This window comes from Symsagittifera roscoffensis, chromosome 7 (genome assembly GCF_963678635.1).
Source record: "Symsagittifera roscoffensis chromosome 7, txSymRosc1.1, whole genome shotgun sequence".
Taxonomy (NCBI): domain Eukaryota; kingdom Metazoa; phylum Xenacoelomorpha; order Acoela; family Convolutidae; genus Symsagittifera; species Symsagittifera roscoffensis.
Window position 1 is genome coordinate 13234300 of NC_087068.1, and position 11642 is coordinate 13245941.

The following is an 11642-nucleotide window of genomic DNA, read 5'->3' on the forward strand; positions in this document are numbered from 1 at the left end:
CGTGTTATTTTTGAAAACTAATTCTGTACACAGAGGCGAAGCTGAGCTTCGCACCACTTGCGATACAACTAGATCTAAGAAATGAATGAAGATAGTTGTAACAAAAACATGCCCAAACAATAGGATGCAAACGAGCATCGGAACAAAATGAACCAAGCGGTGACAAAGCCGAAAATATCTGAGCAGAAAATCCTCAAGCTGAATTTTTTTAATTCAAAACTAATTGAAAAATTTTACGTCCACCTTCCCCTCATAACACACAGAGGCACACAAAAAAATTTTCGCGCATCAAACGACGCACAAAGATGGATATAAAAATCATCCGTATAATTTCCGCCCTAGATGACCAACCGTAGAATGTCACCCTTAGCCACGTATTGATTTTGAAAACCAATTCTGTATAAAGAATCCATTCTGTAGATAGTTTTGAAAATAAGGATCAACCATACAATCTCCACCCTAAGTGACCAACCGTAGATTGTTCTCCCCAGCCATATTTAAAAAAAAATTAATTCTGTATAAAGTACGCAATTTGAACAAACGCACAAATAAAATTGGTTTTCAAAATTTCCATGAATTTGAATGCTAGTAATTAATTTAACTTATGTGTTTTAAATCAATTTTCTCTAATATAACTGTTAAGTTTCAATAAATCTAGGTCATATTTAAATTTGTATCCCAAAAATCCATACTTTCTCCCCCCATAAACGATTTGGGGGGATTTTGTATGGTTGATCCGGAAATGATGTTATATCATAAAGATTAATGCATAATCTGAGCTATGAAATCGCATCACCTTACTTTAAATTACAAAAGTTGTGCATTTAATTCCTTACTGCGTATCTTTAATTTAAAAAGAATGCTCGTATCAGGGCAAAGCACTGAATGTTCCGACTGTCCACAAAGTCGTCTCGAATAATTTTTGGTTAAGGACATATTGATAAACAATAAATTTTAAGCTGAATATTGACAATCGCGTATGGAATTGATCAGACCAATTAGCCTGCCTCTATTGAATTTGGAACAATTTTGTGGTGTGGGATAATTCTCCACGCGTAAATAATGCGCACTTAACTTTCAGCATCAAAATATCACAGCTCTCTTCAAAGTGTCAGGTTTGTCTAATACTGAGCGTTTCACAGTCAGCTTTAAAAGAGGATAGTCTAGTGGCGAGCGCGCTCTTTCTGGGACTACGAAGATTCAGGGATCGATCCTTCGAGAGAAAAACTTTTGAGAATGGGTCTGACTAAAAAAACCACCCCGATCAAATATATTCTTTTCTTTATCATTATTTCATCATTATTTGCACTTGTTTGCTCCACTTTGCAAATTTTAAAATTATATTTTACATGGATGTTTTTCGGCATTGTTTTGAATGTATAGTTAGTTTTTAACTATAATTCAACACTTGCTTCAGAAATCGTTCATTTGATCAAAACGATTTTACAACTAACGTGAGCAAGACAGTTTCTTGAAATGATTCTTGAAAACTTAAGTGGTAAAATGAACCGAGAAAACATATGCAACAGAATATTGATAAAAGGTCGAAAAACATGAAACCATATTCTTCTACGATTCATACTTTTTAAAATAAAACGGAATTTTAGCAACTTGGGGTCATATGTAATTTTTTCATCCGCTTAAAATTCTGAAAAACGAATTCTTTTTTGAAACTAAAAGCCGATCAAATTTTCTCGCATCAATTCTATTTTCCTAATTGAGAAGCATAACTTTCCTTTCTTTCCGAAAAATGAACTTGTATTAAGCTCAAATTGCGGGAAAAACGGCATTACAAATTTTACTCAAAGAGGCGTTCACTTATGACTAGCCTCAAACAAGAGCACTCATTGAGACCAAAAATTTCGACTCAGATTTAGTAACATCAACGCCAAAGGCCCCTTGAGTTTGTAGAGCCAATGTTGCAAAAAGGGGTACGGCTTAATATTAGCAAAAGCTGCAAGTATATCAAATAGTTAAGAAAATACCCATATGCCGGGAAAATTGACCCATAGGTACGAAAACAATTTCATCGAAATGGAAAAAATTCATCAGATGAAAAAAGAATTTCACTAAGGTGTAAACAGAAAGATGTATTGTCCAATCAAACTTAGCTTTTAAAAGATCAACTAACTTTATTTTGAAAAAAAAGACAGAAAGTTTCAAGTGTTATCTTTTCAAGTCTGGGTCTCCTGATTCAATATCAGGCACAGGTTTATCACCATAATTGAAAATCAAAAGAAAATGAGAAAGGCCAAATTAATCAAGATAATTAACCTTTTCAGATAAAAAAGATTTTTTAAATTCAACTCAACGCATCTCAAATAAATAATCCCAGTAACTAAAATAGTGATGAGGTTGTTTCATCATCACCAAATAACTACCCATCAAAAATCGTATCTAAGATGATAATTTGGGAACAAAATGAAAAAATCTATAAAAAATTTCATACTACGAAACATATCAAGTTTGTGTAGAATTTTATTAAATTTGCGTACAAAGAAACTACCATAACAAATTATGCACCAAATTAAGACTTTGACAATAGTGTTTTGAAGATGAGCGTAGAAAAGTTGGGTTATGAAGAAATTCTAAACATTATTTATTAGAACTTAAAACAGTCACTTTGATAAAAATGTTCTAGCCTGGTCGACAAGGCCGAAGAAGCAGCTGAGCTAAAAAAGCATCAAACAAAGTGTTTTCAGTCAAAAAGTGCCTATTATATTTAAAAATAAGTCAATATAATGGCAAAGTTAGTACAGTCTTACAATAACTGAATGATTAAAATCAAACAAAGCAAAAAACCCTTGCAGGCGGTGCTAAAAATTTGTACCCGGTTGCAATAGATTTTATATAAAATAAGTTGCAACCAAAAATGTCATCCGAAGCGGGATATTTTCAACAAAGGATGTTTTTTGATTTTTGTTTAGATGACGTAAAACTTTTCTAGATCACAATCTTAATAAATCTTTTGTAAAACAAAAAAGACAAGGAGCCCATTTTCCGGAAAAACTAGACATAGTAATTTGAAAAATGAGACGGGACCATTTTAAGAAGGAACGTCGAAAATTTTCACACTTCCGTTCTCAGGACTTTTGTGACTTATCCTCAGAATGGGCAGGGGAGAACTTTCTTTAAAATGGGATTCCGAATTTGGGCAAGGGGGTTTGGGGGCCAATCCTTTTCAACCAATCTTGTGAATAGAGGGAATTTTCCTAGTTCGTGATTAAGTACTTTCTGAGGCCGCATGCGGAATAACCATTTTTCAACGATTATGCAAACTTCCATTCTGGCAACTCAATTTATATATCGAATAAAATATACAGAATATACACTAATCATTGCAAAAAAGACATTTTTAACTTGCTTTCCGCTAGACAATGAGAGAAATTTTGTGCATTAGAAACAGTCACAACAAGCAGCGCTTTCATGCGATCCCACAATTACTTATATAACTTAATTTGGCCTATAAAATGTGAGAAAACGACCCACCCTTGGCAATTGCTCAAAGGGGCTAATATCACGCGCGAAGGACCGAATGCGCTCAAAATATCAATCAATCAACGAACTGCAAACTGTCAAAAACTGACTGATTTTATCGCCTAAATTCTGCGAATACTGAGCTGATTTGTTGTCAAAATTTTCGCCAATTAGCTCCAGCTGTCGAAAACGAGCCCTCGAAACATGTTTCCGAAATTTATGTAGATGTGGTCGAAAAAAATTCCGGGAAATGCCGAATCTAATTCCAAATTTTCAGAAAATTCGAAACTCTCTATGAATCTATCGCCAAAAATAGCTACCTGGGATACCGCAAATAATGTCAGACATTTTTTTTTTTCATTTCGTGGCGCAAAACTTTAGCCAAAAAGCAGTCTTGTCTCGAAAAAAAAACAGATTCTGGGCAGTTTTTATACCAACCAGGTTTTTAATAGAAAAGCTACCGATTGCGATAGCTTCAGAACTGCGCCAGAGCCATTTGCTGAAAACTATACGATGTTTGGTTTATTGGAAAACAAAAAAAAAATCCTTTCGTTTTGCTTTTCTTTCAAGTCTAAAGAACCTTGCATATTCATTTTAAATATTCGGGCAATGCCATGCAAAAAAATTGGAAAATAACTTTCCACATTTTTTTGACTGATTACGATATGGATTTACTGCAGCAGTTTGCGAAGCTCAGCCTTTGGGCTGTCCTTTTTTTCTACTGTTAAGCGGTTTTCAAAAAAGTTCAAAGTTTCATTTAGCAACTGAATATGAGCATACAAAAAATGGCGAAGAAATTCAACGATTGTTTACTTTGTCGTATAGCCTATCAGCCCGGTCAGAATAATTAACACGCACATCAATTGAAATTTATGATGGTTTTGAATATTTCAAAAAAAAACTTGGCTCAATTGACCATATCCATTAAATGAGGAATTTTAATGATAAGCCAGCCACCAATTGTGAAAATGGGCATAACATCTGGAACAAAAACAAAAAAATTGGGCGACTTTATCCGAATTTTTGGGTTTTGATCCAAAAACCTAAGCGAGAAGAATAAAACCGAAGCGGGAGCGAATACTGCATTGAAGCAATCTTGAAATTAAAGCAATCTTAGTATAGATGCATTAAAAACAATAGTTCACGCTTTCTGATGAGTATTTTCAATTTTCGGAACTTTTGAACAAAAAAAATCGGCACTATTGAACAATTTTTTCATTTTCGGCATTGTTGAACTCTTTTTTTTTGACAGTGTTGTACTTCGGCACTGTTGAACTGCTCCTGTGCAATCACATTAGGATAATGTTGTATATAATTGATGATCTGATCAATCCAAATAAACGCCAAATTTAACAAACAGAGGCGAGAACACGACCAAAAAGCAGCTCTATCAAGTTAAATAAGAAAAAGTAGAAATAAGCCTCGAATTAGCAAAAACTGTGTAGGTTTCGAATCTGCGACCTTCTGTAATCAAGAGATTTTGAGTCTCACGCACTATCCCCTCAGCCACTCGAGGTTAACAACCGACAAACACTAGTCACGAATAAAGCAGCTACATATGCTACCAAATTGCCAATGCGATTCAGCACCAAATACAAATAGACTCAATTTTGCTATTAATAGTTTGGAATATGACAAATTGAAGACATCCACACTAACTTTGCAGGTAACAAATCGCAAAGGATAAAGCCACATTATAAATATATTATGCATTTCAAAACCGCGAGATCAACATAAGCGGGAAAAGTTAGCGCTTCATACGAGATCAACTTGAATCAACTTCAAGGCAAGATATTACCCGCCAAAATCTCACCTGACCTTGTTCCCTAATTTTCTAAAAACGAGCAAACAATACAACAACGTTCTTCCTTTTACTCTGCAAGAGCAAAAATCTAGCTTTCACGCTTCGCAATTTTAATCTGCGAATACTGAGCTCTGATTTGTTGTCAAAATTTTCGCCAATTAGCTCCAGCTGTCGAAAACGAGCCCTCAAAACATGTTTCCGAAATTTATGTAACGAGCAAACAATAAAACTAAAACGAGCAAACAATACAACAACGTTCTTCCTTTTACTCTACAAGAGCAAAAATCTAGCTTTCACGCTTCGCAATTTTATGAGATAAGGCTATTGAGTCGAACTTCGAGTTTCGCTGCTCGAAAACTTTCCAGTTTTTGTGAACTAATTATCGCTATAAAAACAAAGTGAAATATTTCAAAATTTGATCGATTGATAAGCTTGGCTAAAACCTCTATTTTTGGGAACCGATTCAAGCTTTAAAAAAGAATCGAATTATTTAAAAGTTTTATCAATGTTTTGCAAACTGATGAAAGTTTTATTATTGATTTGCAAACTGATTCAAGCTATGAACAATTTAATTGCTTGATGAGATTCCTTATGAAAACTATTTTTTTTAAATTATTGAAGCCATGAAAACAAAAATCAAAGTTTTTAGCATGATCAGTTAGTTTTAAAAAGCTTGAAGAATGTGTCTAAGCCAATTCACCCGATGAAAACAAACGTAAAAATTCAATGTAACGCGATATTGTTCATAACATTTTTACAACTTCATCAACCAATTCAAACTACCCAAACAATTTTATTTTTGTTTTAAAATTTCATCGCTTGATAGTTGGTTGACAACATTTTTCTCAAACAAAAAACATTCTATCAAAACTTAAATGCAATTTTGGACGCAACAACTTTAAATAGCTAGAAAACCCTTATTTTTTCAGCCATAAAAATCTACCAAAACTTTCATTTAAAAAAAAAAACATTCATACAAGGAATGAAAATGGAAATTTGAGCTTGAGCGTGAAATCGATCAAATTAAAACTTTCTGTTAGAAACATCTGAAAATTTTTCAAAGATTTTTTCATCGCTGGATAGCTAGTTTGAAAATATGCAGTTCTCGCAAACTAATTTACAAAATCAAAAATGATATTTTTTTTCCAAAATTCATCGCTCGATAGCTTGCTTGCATCTAAAGTGACTTGAATCAAATCAGGGTTTAATCTTCCAAAGATTAAAAGATTTTCTACATGCAAGTTTTCATATTAAGAAAAATGAAAACTTGCAAATCAAATTGAGTTGATTAAACAACAGTTGAAAGAGCTTGCAAGCTAGTAGAAAATGTGATAACCAGCAGCAGAAACAATTTATTAGCGGTCAAGCACGTCTTTAACGATAGCGCGTTAATGTGCATGAACAGTCCTCAAATCCAGAGCTTTTCGAAACTTTCGGTTAGATTAACTATTAAATGTTTTAAAAAATCAACATTTCTGTTATCTATACTGATTTTAGTAAAAACCATTTAGAGGTTTTGTTAAATCTCTTATTTTATTCTAAGTTATTCCACATAACTTTTATCTACGGTTTAAATTTTTCTATAATACAATTTCAGTCGTACAGTTAAAATCTTTTCCAGAAGGCAAAACTAAAAATGGGACATTTTTCTTCTGCACAAATGTGATTAATACCTCGAAGCGAGGTCATATCGAAAACATTTCACTAATAATGATTGCGCAGAAAAATTTATCTCAGAAAAAAGTTTACAAAATGCGACAGAAATCACCAGAAAAAGCAAACATTGCAGATTAAAATTTTGTGTCAAAATTTAGATTAAAATATGAGATATAAAAGAACTCGAAATGCTTATTTGTCACAAAAACAAGGCGGGAAAATTTCAAATACGACATAAAGCAAAGATTATATGCGACCCCTATGATAGTTAAGTACTTGGATCACTTCTTCTTAAACGAAGCTAACAGAAGGGTTTAAAATAAATTAATTCAAATCTCATCGTTCGATTATGAAACGACAATTACAATATCATCCAAATATACTCGTTCGATTACGAAACGACAATAACAATATCATCCAAATATACGCTTAATCGTTCTTTTAGTCTCATTAAAAATCACTTTTCTGATTTTCTTTTATAGATCAAAAATCGGTAATTCAAATTGTTCTCGTTGTGCTCTTCACTTTCTCTGATCTTTTCGAAACAATTATTGTCGATTTCTGGAAAAAACACATCACACGCAAACTCCGCGTCTATTCTTGTGAAGTAAATATACTCAATAAGTGGCAACTTCATAGCTTCTTGATAAATGCCATTACCGCCTATCACCCATGTTTTATCAATTTTCCCGTTCTTTGCGATTCGCTCTAGAGCTTCACTGAAGCTTTTAACGACAACGATTTGGTCCGTAGAATGCTCTTTAAAATCATCTTGAGTCAATGTATTCGAAACTATCAAATTCCATCTATTTTTCAGAGGTTTGAATCTATCCGGAATCGACTCATAAGTTTTGCGTCCCATGATGACTGCGTTTCGTTCACATGTATTTAGGAGTTCTTCACGACGTTCTTGTGTCACTTCCCGGAAGTACCTCATTTCAGCTGGCAGGAACCAGGGCAGGCGACCTTGATTTCCAATCCCATTTCCTTTGCACGCTGCAACGATGATGTTCAATTTCGGCAGCGCCATGGTATCTACAAAAGAAACTTGTGAAAATCGCGTTAGGGAGAGTAAAAAATAAATAATTTGGATCTTCCTAGCTTTCCACGAGTGTGGTCCATTTACGAATATTAAATAATGAGTCCCCATTTTGCAAAAACATCATCGTTCATTAAATCCGAAGAAATCATTAAAAATATTTCGAAGTTTCGTTTTTTGGACAGGCAGTACTGGATCCTTGTTCACGTTTAATATCTGGCTCCCAAAAATTTCCCGCATCCCAATCAAAACCTCATTTCCTGCTCAGGGCGGATATAGGAAATTTCATTTTTTTTTTCAAAATTATATATTCGGCTGGATGTCGTAAAAAGTGCCAAAAAGGGGACCTTTAGGTAATGGAGGGGGGGGGGGGGGGGGAGTCAAAACCCTGAGGGGGACCCAGATGATACAAAACCAAAAAACACTTGCTATTCTTCACAACTTAACATGCAGTAGAAAACAAAATGCGGATCGTAATAATCAATTAAGGAAACACGAATATTTCACTCTCTAATTTAAGTCTCCGAAATACTTTGCAATCTATTGCATAGAACTTATTTTATAACACCAGCACACCATTCCTACATAACACCTTTTAATAAGCATAGACAGGCACTGTTGTTTGTTATATGAGCTTAATTCTAAATACTGCAGCATGACTTTATGAACAAAAAACACTTCACGATCAATATCTCATTTCCTCGTAATTACAATTGAAGAATTAGTGAACAACTATGAGCTTTGGGCATACTACGACTTATAAATTGTTTACAGCAGCAGTAGCATCAGTCTAAATCTAAATAGCACCAGATCAAATCATGAAACAACGGATAGAATAAACCTACTAAATAACTAACTAACAGAAACACCGTTGTCGAGTCTAAAAATTTGTTGAGAAAATTTAGAAAAAAAAATTCAGATTTGCTGAAAACAAAACTTCTAAATGAAACAATGAAAACAAAACTTCTTCATACTGCAAAATTTAAAAGACATTTTACCCTTGAAAATAAAAAAACAACATATTCACTAGGAAGAGTCAATATGAAAATTGTTACTTTGAGAACGAGCTGTGACCAAGAAATTTGGCAGTGAACGTTTTTTGTGTGATAGTTTACATTAGTGAGTAAAAAGTTTTAAAATATTTTGATTAAGTTAGAATGTTTCCGGAATTTTGGCATGTACTAACTTTCGCGACCGAAAAAATCGGCGGCAGCTTTCGCGACTTAGGTCAAGACGGCACACACATAAAGCGGAACAACCGGCCATTTGTCATTTTTGGATTTGAAACAGTTTTTTCCAATTGCAGATGATAGTGTTTCCATCACATATCATTAGCACGAAACAAAAAAATCTAATTACCATAGATAAGAAAAATACATCAATTTCGGTTGCCTTGTTCTGTCAAAGAAATCAACCGACGCAGACCCTGGTGCCAGTTATATCAAAAGCCATAAATTACTAGTTGGGTCTCACATCTAACAGAAACTGATCATGAATGGCTTAATGATATAGTTAGTTATGCCAGTACCTGGGATCAACTAAAAAATTTTTTCAATCTGGTTTAAGGACGGACGCGATCAATTCAAACACAGAAATGGCGCAGAGAACGCACACGCCAAGAAGGCGAGTTAACCAAAAATTACTTGTAGAGGATCATTTCCTCTATAGATATAGGATGGCCTTAAATTATCGATGTAACAACCCCTCCAAGAATTAATTAAATGACGGAGAATACTGACTTCTCAACAGCACAACATAACGCAAAACAGTTATCACAGCAATAGCAGCATAGAATCTGTTAGATCTCACTCTCCCTTTTAGAACAAGTTGAAACAAGGATAGCCGGTTACTGTACAAGTACCACAGAATGTTCTGACCATAGTCATTAAAAAACTAAGATGTTTTTTTAATTAGTTTTTCTGCGTGGTGTGATAAAAACTTCTCATGTAAGACTATAATTTAGGCATATTTGACATTCGAAGTAATACAGGCAAAAAAGACACAATCATCATTTTTTAGAAAATTGACTAGAAAAACAAAAGTAAGAAAACTCTGAACACTTTAAAATTTGCATAAAATTATTCTATTTTTTCGAAGTTTTTGGTTCCCAGAATGGAGCTAAAAAACTCCAAAAATTAAATTTACTTGCTAAAAGTTAAGTTTTAAGGTCTTAAATAAGGCATAATTTAGCTGTTGTAAGCCAGTTTGCTTCATTTATTCGCTCGAAGTAAGATGAAAAAACAAAAGTTTCAAACCGGTTTTTCTCAACACTGGTAAAACTTTTTGGAAAACTTTAAATGTGGTTCGAATCACGACTGAAAGGACTTTAATATGATATATCTTTCAGCACAGTCCAATCATTATTTATGGTAACTGATTTTGCGTGAAAACAAAAAGCGGACTAAATTCCTACCGCATAAAGACACATGCAAAACTGGATTAATTTTTATGAATTCTTTTTATGTTCAAATCGTTTTTGTAAAACAAAAACACAAAAAAGCAACCAAATCCCAAAAATACGAAAAAAACCTCACCAGAAAAAATTTTACAGGGAGCTCTCAATACTAAGCAGAAGAAGTTTCCAAAAAAACCTTTTCTGCGGAATTAAGCCACCAAAAAATAAGCAGACAGACAATTTTTCTGGTTCTCAAAATTTAAAACCAAAACCTTAAATCTATCGTGGATATAGTTCACATTTTTAGGCACAAGGTAACAAACAATTTATGGTTGTATTAACTTTTGTGTCGAATTTTCATCATCAATTATTATACAATCATATTATGCATTCTATTTTTTGTTTTGATTTTGATACCGGACCTTCTGTTTTGATACCTGGCAAACCGGAAAGATTCTACAGTTTCGAAAAGAATGTTGACATAATGAGGATAAGTTTAACCCCTGAAACGCAAAGAAGAAAACTTCAAATTGCATCAAGATCGGAAAAAGGGCAGACTAATAATGATTTCAGCATTGATTAGCAATCGTGTTCGATCAACAACTTTAACAAAAAAAAGTTACAACCCTTATAACAATAACCATCATTCAAATTTCTCATAATGCTGCTTAATCAAATCAGTTTTAATTTTACAAGATAACCGAGTAATTCAATAACATAAAGATTAAAAACTAGGTCGCAGTTAACGTCTCTGGCATTTTCGCTTCCTGTTAATTAAAAATTGTGATTTCCTTAGTACAAATCAAAACGCAAACAAAAAATCTTATATTGAAAATTTTTGATATTTGTTTTCAAACACGAGAGCAAAACATTACGAAAGCGCTCTATTGCTTTTTTTTTGCTGTGAAATCTTTGAAAAGACTCTCAGCCTTTCTGTGTATAGATTGATTTGACTATTTATGGTTTTTTATGGCTAGCTATATTTCTGACTTAGTACGTGAACTGATAAAGTCTAGTAATCTATTTCTAACAGCTTGCCAACAGAATGCATTTGTAATCCTTTTTCAGTTGGATCTTGTTTTACTAACTGGCTCGATCCTGAATCAACCAAATATTGGACTATCAGATTGAATCTGATACGTTGCTTTGCCCATCAGAAGAAAAAATTATATACATTTTTGGTTTGGAAAAGTAATCTGCTTGTAGTCTGATCATATTTCAACCAACTCGACCCTGGATTTCGATAGCGAAAAAAGTTACTATTTTAAAAA

The 11642-nt window shown here is 33.5% G+C and overlaps 2 protein-coding genes across 2 annotated transcripts in view; both read right to left on the reverse strand.

The window, feature by feature from the left end:
* Nucleotides 1–11642, reverse strand: part of LOC134851802 (recQ-mediated genome instability protein 1-like) — a 234447-nt gene that overhangs the window by 25024 nt on the left and 197781 nt on the right. The gene's annotated exons all lie outside the window — the stretch shown is intronic.
* Nucleotides 7245–7969, reverse strand: LOC134851651 (dihydrofolate reductase-like). The gene has a single exon (XM_063867828.1). The coding sequence runs from the start codon at nt 7965–7967 to the stop codon at nt 7395–7397; it is 573 nt and encodes a 190-aa protein (XP_063723898.1). The 5' UTR covers nt 7968–7969; the 3' UTR covers nt 7245–7394.